Consider the following 19,836-nt stretch of genomic DNA (forward strand, 5'->3'; position numbering starts at 1 on the left):
CCGGGCCGCAGACGCTGCGACTAACGTCACAGGCGCTCCGGCCTAACGTCACCGCGCACAGCGCGTCCGGGCTCGGTGTCCACGTGACCTTCCTCGCCTTGCGCGCGCGGCTGGCCGGGGCGGGGCGCGCCGCTTGTACGTCACAAGTTTGGCGGGGCGGTGACTTCCGGCCGAAGCGCGCGACGGGGGCGGGACGCGGCGGCGTCGTTGTTCGTCACTGGGCAGACGCAGCGGCGGTTGCGGGCTGAGAGCGCCCGGCGCGGCTCGCTGTTTATGCGTCACGGGGTGGGCGGGGCAGCTCGCGAAAGAGGCGGGAGCCCCAGCATGTCGCGGCTGAAGAGGCCGGTGGGGGCCGCGGGCCGGGACCTCCGGGCGGGCTTCCGCCACGGGAGCGGCGACAGCGGCCCCGTCATCCCGCAGGGGCTGCTGAAGGCGGCGCGGAAGAGCGGCCAGCTCAACCTGTCGGGCCGGGAGCTGAGTGAAGGTGAGCGCGGGGCCTGCGGACCCGGGAGGCCGCGCGGAGGGACCCGCCCTCCTCCGCCCGAGCCTTCGCTCCTCGCCTGGCGCTTTGTTTCCGTGCGGGCCCCAGGTTCCCCGAAGCAGCAGAGCTCCGGGCCTGAAGCCTGGCTCCCTCCCCCCGGGCCCTGGCACGGACGTGGGGCGGTCTCTCCCTCTCTGCGCTCCGCGTCCTGGGGGGGGGGGGGGCCGGACCCCAGGACGTTCCCTTCTCGCCTCTCTGAGGAGCGAGCCTCAGTGCTTAGCAGAGCCCCTGGCACAGAGTCGCCGCAGGAGGGATTTAAATGCCAAACGGGGGTGCGCGGACACAGACCGTGCGGGAGGGAAAGCGCTAAGTAGCAGGCTGTGACGGCGGTTGGGGAGACTGTGTGCAGAGCCCCGGGGCACCGTCCTTTCCGTGGCCTGCCATCCCGTCCTCCCTCCCATGCCCTCGCACGCCGTTCCTCAGCCTCCTGAGCTCCTCCTCCAGCCCACCTCAGCCCAGACAGAGATAGGCGTCCCCTGGATCTGTGCCAGCTCCAGGGTCAGGAATTCCGAAATCCCCTTCCCCAGCCATCATCTCTTGGTGTCTCCCCCCCCTCCCCGCCACCTCTTACTGCGCTGTGACTTCTAGGCCCTCCACCCTTCCCGTTTTCTCCCAGGCCATTCTCCCCAGCCCATCGTGACCCCTTGGTGAATCGGCTCAACTTGAGCCCGTTCTCCCGTCTTGAATCCCTGGCCCCCTGGTCATTCCTCCAGTTATGTCCCGCCAGTCCTCCGCCTTGGATGACTTGTCATCTTCGTACCCACACACAGGTGGAGAAAGTCCCACAACCGCCCTGACTGGGGCCGCTCCAGTTTATGTCACACAGCCTCCAGGAGGCGATCCTCCCTCATCAGCTCACTCTCCCACTCTGCACAGTGGCTTTTCCACACCTTTTTGGATGGGTAATGAAATTATGGAACAGGGGCAGGCATGCCCAGTTCTTTGGATCCTCACCCGGAAAGACCACGGTTGGATGGAAGGAGAGCAATGAGGGTAACAGGTGGTGGGGAGAGGCAGAGCGTCACCCTTATAGCCACAGATTAGAGTTGAGAGCACTCAGCAGCACGGACCCGGTGGGAGACGGCAGGAGGTCTCATTTTTATAATTTTTTTTGAGGGAAACACCAACTCCTATCTTTGCCATCTGAGAATTGGTTCACGAATATATCTAAATCGTTTCAGAGTTACGAATAAAACTTGGGTTATCTGCACCTTTTGGATGTTCTGCTGGTCTGGACCTGTGAAAATCTAGATTTCGTCTAGAACTTATACCTCTCACAGGACCAGAACTTTAACAAGCAGCTCTTAGGTGTTTTCCTCTGATTTGGCATATACCAGGATGTAAATTGTGGTTAACAAATGATATAATTTGTAAATTATGCTCTGTAAACGTCTTTGGGATGGTTTGTACGTGGCTTCCGGGTTCCCCTTTGCAATTGGGTTTCCTGCTAAAACTTCTTATACTGACTAGAAGGGGAAGGGGGTGGTCAGGGAGACGAGAATAAGATGCAATTTTAACACAATTCTAATCTCTCCTCAAACTTCCCACTCTCAGCTGAGAAACTTGGCTCATATTTTATGGAAAAAAAATAAGGCCATTCACTGTGCCCTACCTCTTCTCCCTTCTTCCTTATCTCCTATCACTGGGATTCCTTTGGCCACTGGCTCCTCCTTCACCCGTCTCACATGATGGCCTTACTCCTTACCAAGATTAACCCTTCTTCCTGTACAAGTGATCTCATTCCATCCCATCTTTTCTGACAAACTGCCCCGTCCCTCTGTACTGGCTCATTTCCCACTGCCTACAAATATACCTATGTTTCCCCCATCCTGAAATCACCCTCACTTCTATCCTTCTGTCCTATCCTCCTCTATCTCTTCTGCCTTCTGTATCTAAGGCTGTCCGCCTCTGCTTTGTCTCCTTTTCTTCTCTCTTGACCCCTTGCAGTCTGGCTTCTGACCTTGTTACTCTACCACAACTGCTCTCTCCAAAGCTCCTGAGGATCTTAGTGGCCAAACCCAGTGACCTTTTCTCAGTCCTCACTCTCCTTGATTTCTCGGCAGCCTTTGACACTGTTGATCACTCTCTCGATCTAGGTTTTTGGGGTACCACTCTCCCCTGGTCCTCCTCTTGTTGCCCTCTCCTCCAGATCGTGACCTCTAACTGTAGCTGCCCCTCAGGGCCCTGTCCTGGGTCCTCTTCTCTTCTCCCTCTAGCACTTCTTCCACTGAGTTGCAACCCCATATAGTATGGGATCACAGAGCATTTGGCAACAATAAAATGTGCAGTGACTGAAAATTCAAAATCAAACATGTAATGAATCCGAGGCATTTCTGGCACTGCTTGCCTGTGTTGCATTGTGCAGTTTCACTGCAGCCTTGGGTTTTGAACACAAAGCATACTCGCTTTGTACTGCATGTGCTCTCAGCAGTGATGAAAAGGCCAGTGATCCCTTGCAGAAACTTGAAAAGTGGTTGCTGAGTGGAAGAAGTTTAAGAAGCCCTGCTGTGTACTGTTTGGTTTGGTGATCTCATCAGCTACTGCGCATTTAATGACTGGTGATTCTCTGGTCCACCTTAATGACTGATTCTCTAGTCCACCTTTCCTGCTCCATTCTCTCTGCTGACCTCTAGTCTTGTATCTCCAGCTGCCTTTGGGACATCTTGAACTGGATGTTCAGTAGACACATTCGACATGTCCCAAATAGAACTCTTTTTTTTTTTTTTAAAAGCAATCGAGGTTAAGTAACTTGCTCAAGGTTACACGGCCAGTTATTTCTGGGTGTGGTGCTGAGTATCTGAGACCGGATTTGATCCAGGTCATCCCGACGCTGGAGCCGGTGCTCTTACTCGCTGCGCCACCTGGCCGCCCCTAAGCAATTGGGGTTAAGTAACTTGCTCAAGGTTACACGGCCAGGTGTTTCTGGGTGTGTGCTAAGTGTCTGAGCCCAGGATTCGATCTCCAGGTCTTCTCAACACTGGAGCCGGGGCTCTTACTTGCTGTGCTACCTGGCCGCCCCTCAAATAGAACTCTTGATGTTTCCTCCAAAGTCTCTTCCACTCTTAACTTCCCTGTTACTATAGAGGGTAACACCATCCCCCCAGTCCCTCAGGCTTGCAGCCTAGGAGTCAGCCTGGATTCTTCACTGTCTTTCATCCTCATGTCCAAGCTGTTGCCAGGCTCACCAATTTTACCTTTGTAGCATGTTCTGAATATGCCCCCTTCTCTAGTCTGTCCCTGCCCCTGCCCTGGTGAAGGCCCTCATCACCTCACTCCTGAACTATTACAGTAACTGCTGGGGGTTTGGGGTGGGTTCTGCCTGCCTCAGTGTCTCCCTACTCTTGTCCCCTCCACTCCACCACTAAAGTGATTTCACTAAAACACAGGTCCAGTGATGTTGTCCCCTACTCAAACTCCAGTGGCTCCCTGTTACTTCCAGGATCGACTACAAAATGCTGTGTTTGGCATTCAGAGCCATCCATAACCTGCCCCCTTGTATTTCTCCAGCCTCCTGTCTTTCTCCCCTCCATGTACTCTCTGATCCATTGGCATTGGCCTCCCGGCTGTTCCACGAAGAATTCATGAACAGTTCCATCTTTTGACTCTGGACGTTCTCTCTGACTGGCCCCCATACCTGGTGTGCTCTCCTTCCTCTTCTTTGACTGTTGACCTGCTTGGCTTCTTCCCTTAAGTCCCAGCTAAAATTCCACCTTCTGTGGAAAACCTCCCCTAAAGCCCCCTTAATTCTAGTGCTTGCCGCACTCTTCTGCTTCTTTCTGTTTGGCTTCTGTCTCGCTCGCTTTGTATTTTGTGCTCGCATGTTGTCTCTCCAGTTAGACTGTGAGCTCTTTGAGGGGAGCGATGTCTTTTGCCTTTTTTTTGTGTCCTTAGGTGCCTGGTACATAGCAGGCACTTACTGATTGATTGGTTTCAGTAAATGTGTTGAGAGTGTGAGCCAGGTTGAAGGTTACTTGAGATTTTAAGATAGGAATGCCAATATTTGGCAACACATTGCGTATATGAGTGAATGAGGAGTCCATGAGGGGAAACTTGTTTATTTAAAACTTCAGACAGTAAGGTGGAAAGGCAGGGATTTAGGAGTGACAGGACTGGGATGGATGGAGATGAGAGAGCTGGGAGTGTTAGGGAGTTTTCAGAAGTTTGGAATCATAAGGGTTGGGAAAATTGAAGGTGGGAATTTGATAGAGAAGTATCATTTGACCACAGCTCCAACCTCAAAGGGTTAGAGTCGGAGGCGTTTGGGGTCAGAAGGTAGGGTCAGTTTATTCTCTCTCAAATAAACAGGAAAAAGAAGAGATTGAGCCTGAGTTTTTGGATTGAATAACTGGTGACTAAGCAAACTCATAATCCTTTCTCTCGTCTCAGGATGGTGGGGGATGGTACAGTCAGATGATGATATACTGTATCTGGAGTATGCGCTTGCTTTTTGATAGGGCAGGTTTCTGAGTTCTGAATCCTAGGTCAGATCCTGTTGACAAGATGCCTGGTGTCATTTTAATAATTTAATAACTTTAATAATAACAGTATGAAAATTTTATGTGTCTTAGACTTAATGTTAATAATGTTATCAAATATACTAATGATAATAACTAGGATTCGTATAGCACTTTAAGATTTTCAGAGCACTCGACACTGATTTTCTCAAGCCAAGACTAAGTACAGGGAGAATTGGCGTGTGATTTTTTTGTCTGCGGAGAGATGATTGTGCACTGAACGCAGCCTGAGGCTGAGACGCAGCACATTATAAACCGGTTCTCTGCTGCTGGTGCTCATTTTGTCCTGACAGCACCAAGAAAGCACAGGCCATCACCACACCATTCATATGTGGAGCTAACAGTAACAGCAAATGGAAGAGTTTTGTGGATAAGGTCACGTACCTTGGCCGTCTGCTTTCCAGGGATGTCCACATAGATGATGAGGTTGACACATGCGTCGCCAGAACTAACCCACTTGTTTGGGAGGCTCTGAAGGAAAGTGTGGGAAAGAAGAGTTTAATACCTCTGTCTGCCAAACTGAAGGTTTTTGGAGTTGTCATGCTGACCTCAGTGTTGTAAGCCTGTGAACCCTGGCCAGTCGACCAGCACCAGGCCAGGAAACTGAAGCACTTCCATGGGAATTGTCTCAGGAAGCTTCTGAAGATCACTTGGCAGGATCATATATCAGACCTTGAGGTCCTTTCTCTCAAGCTAAACTGCCAACCATTCAAAGTCTTCTGCAGAGAGCATAATTCCAATGGACTGGCCACGTTGTTTGAGTGCCAAATGTACATTTGCCTAAAAGTCTTTTACAGAGAACTCACACAAGACAGGTGCTCACATGGAGGTCAGAAGAAGTGATACAAGGACACTGTCAAGGTCTCTAAAGAACTTTGGAATTGATTACATTACATGGGAGACACTGGCACAGGACCACCCAGCATGGCATGCCCTCATCAAAGAAGGCCCTATGTTCTGCGAGCCGAGGAGAATTGCAGTGGCTCAAAAAAAACTTAAGATGTGCAGATTTAGAGCCGCGTCTCCACTCTGAACATTCATGTGAACTGTTTGTGCCTGACCGGTGGGAGAGCCTTCTACGTTCATTTTGGTGTGACCAGCCAAAGTCAGACACACTTGTTGTACCTTGACCTTGACCCTGCCGTAGAGACGTCATGTTGGTCCTCGGCAAGCACAAAGGACAATGACCAGGATGGGTAGGGTTGTGAGCACGGGGGTAGATAATGGTGGCCCATTAAAGCAAGGAATCCTTGTTTTGTTCTTGACCTTACTGGAAAAGGCTCTGATTTTTCTCCATTGTTCAGAATGTTTGTTCTTGGATTTAGAGAAATACTATTTCTTAAGGAACGGTCTACTTCTTATGATTTTTGGAGTGTTTAATGTTGAAATCAATGTTGGATCTTGTCAAAACCCTTTTCGGTGTCTATTGATGTAATCATACACCTTTTATGTTTATGTTATTAGCTGGCTTTATTATATATTGATAGTCTTCCTTGTTGAATCAGTTCTGTATTCCTGACATAAGCCCAGCCTGGTCACAGTGTATAGTCTTTCTAATATGTGTTGTACCCTCCTTATATTTTACCTTAAAATGTTCACCTCTATCTTCTTTAGGAATAATTTGTCAGTGCTTTGTTTCTCTGTTTTATCTCTTCCTGGCTGAGATTACAGGACCACATTTGTGTTGTAGAAAGAGATTAGATAGGAGCCTTCTCACTTTATTGCAAACAATTTGTGTAGTATTGAAATTGTTCAGTAGGATTCAATGAGACTTTTAAAAATAAAACTGACTTTTGCTAGAAGAGAAACAGTTTTTTTTGCTGATTTCTTTCTTAGAGACATAGAATCAGAGAGCTAGAAAGGATGTTTAGAGAGGTCCAGAGAACATCAACGTCAGCCTTCCTCATTTTATGTATGACTGGTAGTAAATCAATATTTATCAGAAATGGGAAATGACAGCTCATGGTCATACAATAGTCAGTGTCTGTGCTGAGGATTCAAACTTCTTGTAGCTTCAAATTAATTGTTTTCCCCCCCACCATACAATACTGCCTGTTCACTCCTAATCCTTTTTTTTTTTAAATTTAGTTATAGAAACATATTTGAAAGACTTTTTTGTTAATACTGTATATTAATCTGTGATTTTTGTTTTCATAAACATTAATATTAATGGGAATATATTAATGTAATTACATTTTTTTTTCATTTTGGGGGAAAATAGTCCCTCAGACAGTGTGGCGAATAAATTTGGATCTTCCCGAGGAAGCAAACCAGAATCATTCCTTTAATTCTTCTGAAAGATGGTGGGAGCAGACGGATTTGACTAAACTAATCATATCGAACAATAAACTTCAGTCACTTTCAGATGACGTCAGGCTTCTTCCTGCACTGACTATACTTGATGTAAGTTGATTGGCTATACTTGATTGAAAGATAATCTGATATTGTAAAGAGAAAACACAGCTCCACTTAGATCCAGACAGTGAAGTAGGAAAAGAAAAGGTTTCCATTGCCTGTCAGCAGAATGCAAGGATCAAATGTGAGGTTACGTTAAAGTTCTGTATTTTAAACAGCTGGAACCTCCCAGCTTGCTCTGAGGTCATGGATAGGGCTACTCCCTCAACAGTGCGAACCTTGTCCCTCCTCTTTAGAATGTCCACCTACCATGATTGAGACTTCCTTCTGGAGAGTTTAATTATATAGTTAACTTCAATGGCTTTTGTTACCATATGTTAAGTTCTGGATTTATTTTCATACGGGATACCATTTTAGGCATCTAGACGTAATCAATTTGACATTTAGAACTGATCAGTTTTGCATCATGACAGAAGAATATTTTTTTTTCTTTTTCCTCTGGTCTTAAATTAAAATATTGGACCTTAAAGTTAACAGAATTGTACTTTTCATTCTGAGACCAGGCTTTAAAATTTGAGGTGCCATGTTTTCTATCTCATTGAATATGTAAGAGTATCAGCCCATTTTTTTCCTTGAATATATTTGCACTATAGCGCTGAAAATTCTCCTAAGAAAGTCTGGAACAAATAGATAGGGATTCGCCTGAGAGGCTCAACGGTGGGTGATCTGTGGTTCTGTCCTTAAACTAGAAGAGAAGTTGAAAGAAGAGCCTCCTCTCCTTTTTTGCCATGTTGGCAGCTGATCATCTCATTGCTTCTGCCAGGGGAGTAGGTTTGTAGAGTTCAAGGCCACTCCGCTCATCTCCACTTTTGCTTTGAAGCATTCCTCTTTCTGTCTGGAAGCTGGTCTGAGGCTTGAAACAGATCTCCTCCTGTCTGGCCGAGAGAACACTGCTTGGGTCAGCTTCAAGGAGCCTTCACTCTCCACATCTGAATTCTGACCAACAGCCTCATTTATTGACACTAAATTGATAAGAGAGAATTGAGGGACTCAGGTTGAAAAGTGAGAGAAGTGGCGGGGAACATAGTGGGGAATGGAAGAAGGAACAAATATTGTTTGTCTGAGACTGAGTGTTGACTTGTTCTAGATGCACGATAATCTGCTGACGTCCCTTCCTTGTGCCATAGGTGAGCTGGAAAATCTTCAGAAGCTTAATGTCAGGTAAAGCCAAATTGCTGTTATTTTTAATTTTGGTGTTGTTTTTATTAATTTTTAATTTAACTAATTAATTTTCTGAGTAGTAAAAAAAAAAAGAGAGGGAGAGAATGGGTGATATAGTATAAACAGGGCTGGTGTTAGCCTGAGGAAGACCCAGACTCCCAAGTCCCACCTCAGCCACCTGCTCTGATCATGGGGGGAGGGGTCACCTAACCCTCTGTTTTCTGGTTAACTTTCCAGAACAGTATAAGTTGTAGTTACATTGACTATCAGTATTCAGTTTGCACACTGCATGTTTCCTTTATGTCCAGTCTGGAATAAAAAAAAATACATCTAAGTGTAGAGAGAGACAGAGACAGACTTCAGTGTCTGCTTCTGCTGCTACTAAGTCTCTCTATGATTTGGGGCAATTCACTGAACTTTTTTCTATCTCACATTGCACACCTGTAAGTTTAAGGTGTTGAGCAAATTGCCCTCTGAGGCTGTTTCCAGGTTTAAATCTTTGATCCTATCTTCATTCAGTTCATCATTTATTAAGAGCAAACTTATATTTATTAGGTACTTTGCTAGGTGCTCTGAAAGCAATAATGATAACAGCTTGATGACATTTATGTGGATGTATAACAATTTCAGTTTTGAAAATCAAAGAATAATTGTTTCCCACTATTCAAATTACCTGAATTCTTTCTACACTAATTATAAATTTAGCCCCATCATGAAGATGATTTTATTGTTGCTAAACTTTTGTTATTTATTTATTGCTTTTTTGGAGGGCAGTTGGGGTTGTGACTTGCCCAAAGTCTTTCACACGGCTAGTAAAAGGTGTTCAGAGTCTGGGGCCAGATTTGAACTCAGGTCCTCCTGACTTGAGGGCAGTGCTCTATTCTATTCACTGTGCCACCTAGCAGCCCCTGCTTTTAGATAACTTTTTTTGTTTGGTCTCGTATTAAATTCCCTGACCATAATTTAGTCCGTCTACCCTGGTCTGACTTGATTTGATCTTGTTCAGACATCCAGATTCCTTTTCCATTCCTGTTCATTGTGCCTTCACAATATCCTTATCTCTCTCCTTTGTATTGTTTCCCACTGGAACCTCCCTTCTAGCCCCACCTATCCTTTTTCTTCTATTCAAGTCTTTAGTAACTCTTCTCTGGGCAGTTCATTGAAGAAACAGCACTTGTTTGTCTGTTTTGCTGGATATCGGAGGAGACAGAAGATTCCTGCCCTTATGGAATAGACGGTCTCCTGGGAGATCAGGAGCCCGTTATTCCGTGTTGACTTTGTCATTGCCGCTATGCTGGGTGCTTGGGACACTAACAAAAGCAGAAGCACGGTCCCTGCCCTCAGGCACTTCCCATTCCAATCACAGAGACCTTCCCCAGAATAACTGTCCACACAGGGTCACGCACACCCCCAGTGTAAGTGGAAGGTAGTCTCAGAAGGCACGGGCTTTGCAGGGAGCTAGGGGAGTTGGAATACGAGCCTTAAAGAAAGGCCAGGGAAGCCAGGAGGCCGAGGGCACGGCCAGAGCGAAGGCACGGTGTCACGTGTGGGGAGCAGCACACGGACTAGAGTGTCCGGATGCTTCAGTATGTGGAGAGGAGGCGGCCGAGGGGTGAGGCCGTGAAGGCTTGGGACAGCAAACAGCATTTTCTCTTCTATCCGGATGGCAGTAGTGAACCTAGACCACAGGTGATCAAAGAGGGTATGTAAGGCATGGTGTGACCTGCACTTCAGAAAAATCACCGGAGAAGGGAGGGAGTTGAGGCAAGCAGACCTCAAGAGGAGCCAGGTGCAGTAGTTCAGGTGTGAGATCACAAAGGCCTGCACCAGGAGGGAGGCCATGTCAGAGGAGAGGAGATAGATATATTGGGGAGATGTTGTGAAAGTAGAAAACAGCTTGGTAAGTAGGCAGCACATACAGGTAGAGAGTAAAGACTCGAAGGGCCTGTGCCTTGGGCAGGAAAAGGGCCACCTCTTCGTGTGAGACAGGGCCAGCATAGCAGAAGCTTTCACTGAATGCCCCCAAGCAGCTGGCCCCCAGATTTTCAGGGGCTCCCCGTTGTTTACCAAGTAAAACACAGACTCCTCAATAGAAGATTTTCAGTCCTCCAAATTCTTGCGCGCATTTAACATTTCAGTGTATTCTATACTATTTCCCTTCATTCGTTCTCCTTTTAGGAAATTAGATTCTGATCTTTTCTTTGATCTCTCCTCTATTGCCTTTGTGCCTTTGTTAGAGTACTTCTTCCCTGGATTCCAAGCTCACTGTCCTGACCTCGGATCCCTTAACTTGCTCTCTGCAGTGCATTGTCTGTGTGTTTCATTGTGCTACAGCTTGTATTTAGCAGTGCTCTTCCCTTTATAGATCATAGATTATCTCTGAATGGACTATCCAATGGGGGCTGAGCTGGAATGATGGGAAGATGAGAAGCCATAAAGAAACTGAGCATTTGCCAGAATTCTATAAGCTGGACAGCCGTACATTTGAGATTGTTTGTATTTAAAAAACAAAATTCCTTTTCACTAGTTTAACCCATAGGATTAAGAGTTAATGACAAGGGGTGGCCAGGTAGCACAGCGAGTAAGAGCACCGGCTCCAGTGTTGGGATGACCTGGAGATTGAATCCCTGGCTCAGACACTTAGCACCCACCCAGAAACACCTGGCTGTGTAACCTTGAGCAAGTTACTTAACCCCAATTGCTTAGGGGCGGCCAGGTGGCTCAGCGAGTAAGAGCACCAGCCCCAGTGTCGGGATGACCTGGAGATTGAATCCTGGGCTCAGGATTTCAGCCCACACCCTGAAATAACTGGCCATGTAACCTTAAGCAAGTTACTTAACCCTGATTGCTTAAAAAAAATTTTTTTTTTTAAAAAGTTAATGACAAAGCGTATTAAAAGATAGTTCACAAATTACTTTTGTGAAAGGATTTCCTTTTCTCCTTTGAAATGTCTGTAAGATCACTTGTTACGATCTCTTTTTTTAAGTCCTTGGTGTTGTAAAAGAAAATGGAATTACATTTAAGATAATAACTAATAAAGTTTTAATAAGGCCATGTAGTTTGCTAACAAAAATGGCCACAAAACTTTACTGTGTTTTTTCTTTGAATTGTGTAGCATTTCTTTTTATCTATCAATAGTCATAACAAACTGAAAATACTGCCTGAAGAACTTACAAAACTAAGAAATCTGAAGGGCCTGTTTCTGCAGTACAATGAACTGACCGGCGTCCCTGAAGGATTTGGCCAGTTGCACAAATTAGAGGAGTTAGTAAGTTGAATTTTTCCAATCCTGATGTGCTTTTTACCTGAAAAACTTGCTGAGACTTGAGGGTCCTGCAGAGCAGTCCTCTTTGATCCTTGTTTCAGACCAAAGCCCTCAACCAGGGTTAAGAGCCCTCTGGATGCTAGATGAGACCTAGGAGGAATGATTGGGAGAGAAGAAAGCAGCCAACTCACAAAATCCAGTTGAGGATCACTCTTAGCATCTGCAGGTAACATCTGAGGCACCAAGCGAGCAGGAGACCTTAGCAGCAGAGCAGAGGCCCAGGGCCAGATCCCATCTCAGATACTCACTTTCTATGTGACATGATGTTATCCATCTGTCAAGTTGGGGGGGGTTGGACTCCGTGGCCTTCTAGCCCTGAAAGGCCCCTTCTAGCTCCAGATCCGTGATCCTCGGTTTACAGGTATCCTTAGTATTTACACTGCAGTGCATTTTTGGAAATCATGCCACTAAGGGACCTGTCACCAAGTAGTCCCATAATTCCCAAAGAAACAGTGTTTAATTACTGGAGAATCTAAGGAGCCAGCATTGGGGGGAAAAAGAAATTAGAAATGATCAACAGTATGCAAGCAAAGAGAAAGATACACAAATCATAAAACACTTGATACGCTCCGATCTTGTTAGTTGGCTGCTCAGTGGCCCCAGTGTGGTGGTGTGTCTTTCTATTACACGTAAAAGTGACGACTCCGTCTCCCTAGCAGTTTGAGCTAAGTGAGGCATTAGGTAAAATCTCAGACCTTGGGTTTCACCCTCATTTTGTTTGCTGCCTGAGGATAGAATTCACTGTTGTGTTGGAATGATTGAGGGATGGTGGGAAAAAGGCTTGGTGGGGGCTTTGAGTCAAGATTGCTAAGGTCTTCGGGTCATCCCACCAACCTTTGCTCTTTGAGCTGGGCTCCATGTGTGGCTCCAGGTGTTTTAGTGTGTGCTCATGGCAATTGTGGCATTTCTCTTGCTGCAAACTATTCTTTTAAATGACAAAACTTAGCCAGTGTCTGTCACTGGCAACCTCTTCTAATTCCTCCAAGTGTAGATTTGAATTAGGAACCTGAGGAAAGCCTGTGAGGAAAGTGCTGCTTAATCTACTTGTTCTCTTTCTTCAGTGCTACCAGACATTCAATACTTACTTATGAATGTAACACTGAATTGAAAAAATAATGACCAGCATATGGGTCCTAAAAATAAGCTTTAAAACATCTCTCACAAAATTCTTGAGACAGTAACGTAACAACTTGGTCCCCCTGGAATGATGTGGGTATGTAGGAGAAAGGATGTATTAATTAATTAGGCAGTCTTGGCTCTGTGGAAGGCAAAAATTGACCATATTGGTAAATCTGACCCTAGAGAATTTACCAAGGATTGGTTGATCTTTTCCAAAAGGGGAGAAGGAAGAGCAGTTTTTCTTCACACAGTGTATATGGGTCAGTCTTTCACCTTTTACTTTCAGTTGTAAAAATCTAAATCCAAACACTTGAGTGAATCACAGAACTCTCCCAGTAAAGCTGTAAAGGGTTCTTTTAGGGAACATCCAGATTTAAGAACGTGCATCACAGTAGGGGCATTTAACATTTCCAGAAAGTAATCTCTAGACTGTCAGGGTAAAGTGATATGGCACGTCTGTATTCCAGTCCATTTTCTACGACAGTAAAATCTTTGATGATCCCAAAAGCCAAAATTCAGTGTTAACATTGGATTTATATAAGCACTTGGTGAAAATTCAGAATGATGTTTTTTTCATGATCCCAACTAAGAGCCCTTCCCTAGTGAAATCATCGTTCCCACTTTGCACTGCCCACCAGGATCCCAAAACTGCACGTGAAAGTACTTTGGGAGGGGCCGTTTCTGAATTTTGTTCTTACTTTTTCAAAAGGATCTTTCGAACAACCGCCTCACAGCTCTTCCTGCTAGCTTTTCTTCTCTCTCCAACCTGATGCGACTCAACATTGCCTGCAATCAAGTGAAGGACTTGCCAGCAGAAATCACCGGGATGAAAAGTAAACTTACTCAAAAGTGTTCAAATATTTCAAGTTTCATGCCGTATTTTATATATTTAAAATCAAATATTTTGTTGTAGTTGGAGATGGACAAGTATAATAATGGGTTGGAAGGTGCTAAGAGTTACATACCCCAAGGTGTCAGGTCTCGACCCAAAAGCCCTCTTTTCATAGATAATAATGTACTTTGGTATTTGGTAGCTTGAGGTAGAAAACACAAAACTGTCAAGAAGTCAGCTTTGCAGACTGGAAATGAGTAAAGTTTTGATGGACTTTAGTCCAAGTGTAGAACTGAGCAGCTGATTAGCTTTGTGATGTTTGCTAGGACTTTGTGTCCTGACCTTCCCAAGGTGAGAGTGGGGAAGCCATAGCTGCTGCCATGCAGCTTCCCCTGCAGAAGGCCCAAAGAATAAGCAGCTGTGGCCAGAATTCCAGAAGGTAGCCTTCGCTTGAGCCCAGATGTTTCACACTTAACAATGTTTACACCTAAAAGATAAGCAGTGTAGCTCTTTCCTAAAACAGTGAAATACCCAACCAGGGTAAGCATGTAAATGGACTTGTGGTGGTGGTGTTGTGGGCACCATGGGATTGTTGGAAGCCCTGCTAGCAGAGTGCTTCCCTGTCGGGTCCTTCACCTGGAAAGGCTTTGTCTAGACCTACCTCCAGGGCCAGCAGGCTCATCATTTTGGTAAGGCCACTGGGGGATAAATTGTTTTAGCACAACAACTCATAGAAACCGTTCCCTGAGAAATGAAGGGCTGTAACCAAGTCTTGTTGGGTAAAAGAGTTCCTACATCAGCTAAATCACAGATCCTTCAGGTAGATATTTTTAAAACTATATTTTAGAGTCTGTTTTTAAAGACAAAGGAGTATAATTTGATACCTTTCTAATCTTTATATTTTATAGTTTTACCCAGGATTTAAAAATTGGGATAAAAAGCCTAACTGTGCAGCTGTTCTGACCCCAAGATGTCAGTGGCCCCGCTAGTCTACCTCTGCCAATCTCCCTCTTCCTTTTCACAGTTTTTGAAAACTTGCTCTACGCGTTGTTGCTTTGCCCATTCACCCTCTAGCTGGGAGCTTGTATAAAGTATGTGACATGCAGGAATTTCCTTGGGTACAACTGGGTTTTAGCTAAAGACAGATTGCCAAAGCTACTTTCTTAAAAGTCTGACAGTAGTTTCAGCTTTCTCCTCCACAAAAATCTTTGAATGCTAATGAACGTAAGAAAAGCTGGGTAATCAACCTTTAAGTAATAAGACATTCAGGGCAATCTAAAGCCTCAGGAAAGGAAGAATTTTCTCAGGTTTTGTTCGTTTTTTTTCCCTGACTTTTAAAATAATAACAGTCTCAGTTGGTTAGAGCCTGGTAATGATGCTTAGGCTGTCGGTTCATTTCCCCACAGGCTGACTTGTCATTATGGGTAATGAGGAGATGCTGTTGCTTCCCAAGACTGGTTACTTATCCACACTAATAGTTGTAAAAGCTGCACAAAGTTAGGAGGGTAGCCTCCAGAACTCCTGAATGAAGAGTTTAGAGCAATGTGAGCCAATAAAAATAGGTCACCATGCTGCTCATGTCTCCTTTCTTCACTTAACCACGCTGTTCCACTGGGGGCGGGGGGAAGCTGGAAGGCCTTTTTACCCCCATTCACATGAGTTTATTTCCTTAAATATATTTTAATTTGAGAAAAAGATAGACAGTAGTGAGCAAAAATAATTCCTTATGTATGTGTAGTATTTTATACTTGGTATTTTCACATACATTATTTCTGTATAACACGTTAACCCTAAAATTTTAGTAGATAAGGTATTAAAACTATTTTGATAGTCAACCTAAATTTATATAAGTCCATGGGGGGGGGGTGGTAGTGTAATTCATTATAAGAATTTATTTTGTTAAAGTTTCACAAATCTTCATGGTGAATTTGTTATAAAAAGTATGTCAGTTGGCAAGTTGTTATCTTTAAAAAAATAAATGTTTTTTTACCAAATAATTTCTATAGGGTTAAAGCATTTGGATTGCACTTCAAACTGCTTGGAAACTATATCTTCTGAATTAGCTAGCATGGAGTCACTAGAACTTCTGTATTTACGGAGGAATAAACTGCGTTTTCTACCAGAATTTCCTTCTTGTATATTATTGAAGGTAACATCTGCTGTTTAATATAAAACTCATTGCTTTTTAAAAATACAATTTCAGTGATAGAATAACTATTGCTATACAGTCGCCTTTATTGATTGATTGATTGATTGCTTTTTGGAGGGGGAAAGGCAGGGCATTTGGGGTTAAGTGACTTGCCCAAGGTCTCATAGTTAGTGTTAAGTGTCTGAAATGTATTTGAGCTCAGATCCTCCTGACTCCAGGGCGGGTGCTCTACTCACTGCGCCCACCCCTACAGGCACCTTTAAAAGGAGATTTTTCCAAGCACTATAGTAAAATGAGTGTCACAAATATTAGCGTTGATAGTTTTTAAGTAGAAGAAAATAGTTTTTAAAGTAATGATCTATCTTGTCTGATCTATCCATTACTCATATTTGTGTGGGGTAACTTGCAGTGAAGTTTCCCCATTCTGAATATCATATATCCATTCTTATTCCTTGTATTTTGTAACTAAGTTCAGTATTGTTTCCCCATATGTGTATTTGTGTATGTCTGTGTGTGTGTGTGTGTGTAAGTCGTTGTGTATTTCAAGGTAATGGAAGAGCTATTGAGTATTAATACAATTGATTGGATTAACTATTGAGATTAAATTAGAGGTGTTTCTAGTTTGGGGAAAGGAATGGTAGTGTGAGAGGTAACAAAGAGTTAAGTTTCTACAGAACTGCAAGAATTGCTGAACAAGACTACTGATAAAAGTAACAGACAGTAGCCTTGGGAGGAAGTTGAGTTCCCAGAGAACTCCTAGATAATACTAAAATGAAACAATGTAGAATGCAAGGAGCTGGCAGCAGCAGGTGGATTTGACCAGTCAGGGAACAGGTAGTGGCCTTGGGACACCCATGGCCAGATAAGGATGTATCTAGGTTAGACTGAAGGGGGTACAGTATTCTGAGGTTGTTACTGAGCTTGTGTAGTGGACCTCATGTATTATGTATGTTATCTAACAAGATTAGAGCCTCATTAATAATAATTAGGTTAATGTTTGGGAGGGGCATGTAACCCTTGCTTATTTAACCTAGCTTTGACTTCTGTACCTCGGCCTCCTCTCTCTGGGTGCTGTCCCCGAGACTGGACTGCCCGCTTCTCGAGAGATTCTAACAAATCTTTCTACCTTCACTTTGAGAGTTCTCCGAGTAGTCAATTTGGGTTAGGGTCTCTGTCTCCCATATATATTCATCCATTGGTTAGTAGGTCTCTTAAGAAATATTGTAATTTAAAAAAAATTAACTAGTATTAAAATCACTTTACAATTTGTAGTATTTTGCTTCCTGATTATGAGGTTATAGGTTATGTTAAAGTAATTACATCCAGTCATGGAAGCTCAGAGTTGGAAGGGCTTTCATCGGTTTTATTCAGCTCAGACTTAAGTGGGTATGTCTTCTACAATATTGCAAAGAATTGGAAATCTAAGTTTTTGCTGAAGCTGTTAACAATGAGGGACTCACTACTTCATGTGTGCCTCTAAAGTCTCTTTCTCTTTGGCTTCTAGCTCTGTGCTCTGAAACCAAGTAATAACAAATCTTATTTCATTAAGTGGGTTGTAATTTCAGTAATAACAGTGACAAGAGTTACCAATGGATATAAATATTAATGGACTTAGTGGGATGCTAACAGTCTCAAATCCTAGTCACTAAAAATCATTTCGTGTTTTGATATCCTCTCATGAAATACTTCTTTCATTAAGGAATACATTTTCTTGTGGCCTTCACAGCTTAATTTATATTATGGGTATCTTAAAGATGCCCAGAGAAAGTAAAGAAGGTCCCAGGCATGTTGGGTAGAACCACAGTGGCCAGTTTAGGGGAGAATATGCCCTGGAGTCATCCAGAATGGATGGTCAGGATCCCCTCATGAGCTCATCCTCCTTCCTTCGAGGGAAGATCCCAGTTGAGTTCGTGGGTTTCTTTGAGTGCTTACTTCAGGTAAGGTGAGCTTTTTGGTGGGCAGACACTTGGGTTGCAGTTCGAGAGACCTGGAGTCCTTCAGTGACTGGGTTAGGCGGCACCAGCTAAGCTGTAGGCACTGAATCTAGGCCGGGCTCTGCTGACAGTTTGGGTTTTGTTAATCTTGTGCAAAGCTTCTTAGCCGTTTTTGGCCCCTGCTCCCTTCTACACTCCCTATATCTGTGAACCTAGTTTATTGGGTTAATTGTTGCTCTGCCACCTCCCCTTTTATATGTTTTTTTTTCACTTTATTTCTCAGAGTTTGAAATGATTCTGTATAGAAGCTTTGTAATTTAAAATGACAATCTCTGAAAAGTTTTCCTCTGGGCATTTTTGTTCTGCTATGGAAAAAAAAGCTTGTTTGCATTTTACTGAAAATTCAAGCAAATTAACAATAGAAAAGCTGTGTTTCTTATCAGTAATTTGGATTTTGTTCTTTGAATGACTTAAATATGTTTGCCTCTAATTGATATTTCATCCTATAGGTGGTGAATAAATTACATTTACTAAGAATAACAGAACTATGAATAACTTTGGTCTTTGCTTCTTGTAGGAATTACATGTTGGTGAGAATCAGATTGAAATGTTAGGGGCAGAACATCTAAAACATCTTACATCTATCCACGTGCTAGACCTAAGAGATAACAAATTAAAATCTATTCCTGATGAAATCACCCTGCTGCAGGCCTTGGAAAGACTTGACCTAACTAACAATGATATAAGTAGGTAAGCTGAAAAGAAAACAAACCCTTGAATAATATAGTGTATTAAGCATAGAAAATAGTGTCTGGCTTATTCAGAGAATTATAACCAAAGTAGTTCAAAGTCAGCTAATAAAATTTTTTTCTCAGTGATTTAAATTGTATAGGACATTATAGTTAAATCTAAAATCATTTTTAAGCCTCTGAAATGACTTCTGATGCTGCTTCTTTATTCTATTTATCCTACTTAGGGAGATGGGAGAACTAGATTATCTTTTAAAATGTATTTGTGATTGAGGTCCCTTTTAAGAGATGCATGTGGACTAGAGGCTAACGAGCCGGGCTCCAACTCAAGAAAACCTAGGTTTGGGTTTGGCCTCTGATACCTGCTGGCATGGGCCCTTGGCAGGCCCTTCCACCTCCCAGCTCTCTAGGCTTCTTTCCAAACACAGGCAGTTCCCCTACACAGAGAGGTGCTGCCCTGCCCTGGCAGAAGACTGACCTCCCCAGCGAGTTCCCTAGACTAATGAAATGACAGGCTCAGTGCCTAACCCTGTATTAGGGAAGGAGAAAAAAATGGGCATTAACCACTTGCTTCATATAATCTGCTGACAGATATTCTCCTTTCTACTGAAACTCATAGAAATTGACTTAATTCACACAATTATGTATTGACTTAAAAAAAAGTTCTTTGTTATATTCTTGTTGTATGCATATGGCTCTGTCTAATTGCAATGAAGCTTGTTTTCCTGCATTTCTTAACCAAAACTATCTTGAAAATCAGCTGGTCATTTGCCCTTAGAAATGGACTTTATAGTTTTCTTGCCTCCTCCAAAGTTTCTTGTGTATCATTTCTCCCTCCCTGTCTCTCTTCCCCACTTTCCATAGACACATAAAAACAAAAATGTAAAACAATAAAGAAAGCCACATCCAACTATGCCCGTTAATGGGCACGCACTCAGGCGTTGGGGCTCCTTTTCCAGATTTTTATTCCTAGAGAATAGAAGCCAAAGCGTGTGGAAAATCTACATGGTCACCCAACACACTGCAGCTGCTCAGTAAATATTCAGGCTAACTATAGTTTTTTGAGAGGAATCCTTTTTTATTTAAGTAAATGAGCA

At 43.7% G+C, this 19,836-nt stretch overlaps 1 protein-coding gene across 1 annotated transcript in view; it reads left to right on the forward strand.

Annotated features, from left to right (window-relative positions):
• The first annotated feature begins 283 nt into the window (after positions 1–283).
• Positions 284–19,836, forward strand: part of LOC138164867 (leucine-rich repeat-containing protein 40-like) — a 51,853-nt gene continuing 32,300 nt past the window's right edge. The window contains exons 1-7 of the mRNA XM_069092795.1: positions 284–484; positions 7,277–7,458; positions 8,558–8,631; positions 11,770–11,899; positions 13,785–13,908; positions 15,914–16,056; positions 18,568–18,740. Of these exons, the coding sequence (XP_068948896.1) occupies positions 325–484; positions 7,277–7,458; positions 8,558–8,631; positions 11,770–11,899; positions 13,785–13,908; positions 15,914–16,056; positions 18,568–18,740 (986 nt within the window). The 5' untranslated portion in view covers positions 284–324. The remainder of the gene's footprint in view (positions 485–7,276; positions 7,459–8,557; positions 8,632–11,769; positions 11,900–13,784; positions 13,909–15,913; positions 16,057–18,567; positions 18,741–19,836) is intronic.

This window comes from Petaurus breviceps, unplaced genomic scaffold, assembly GCF_028583685.1.
Source record: "Petaurus breviceps papuanus isolate PSGF00001 unplaced genomic scaffold, PetGlider_PUasm1.0 207, whole genome shotgun sequence".
NCBI lineage: Eukaryota > Metazoa > Chordata > Mammalia > Diprotodontia > Petauridae > Petaurus > Petaurus breviceps.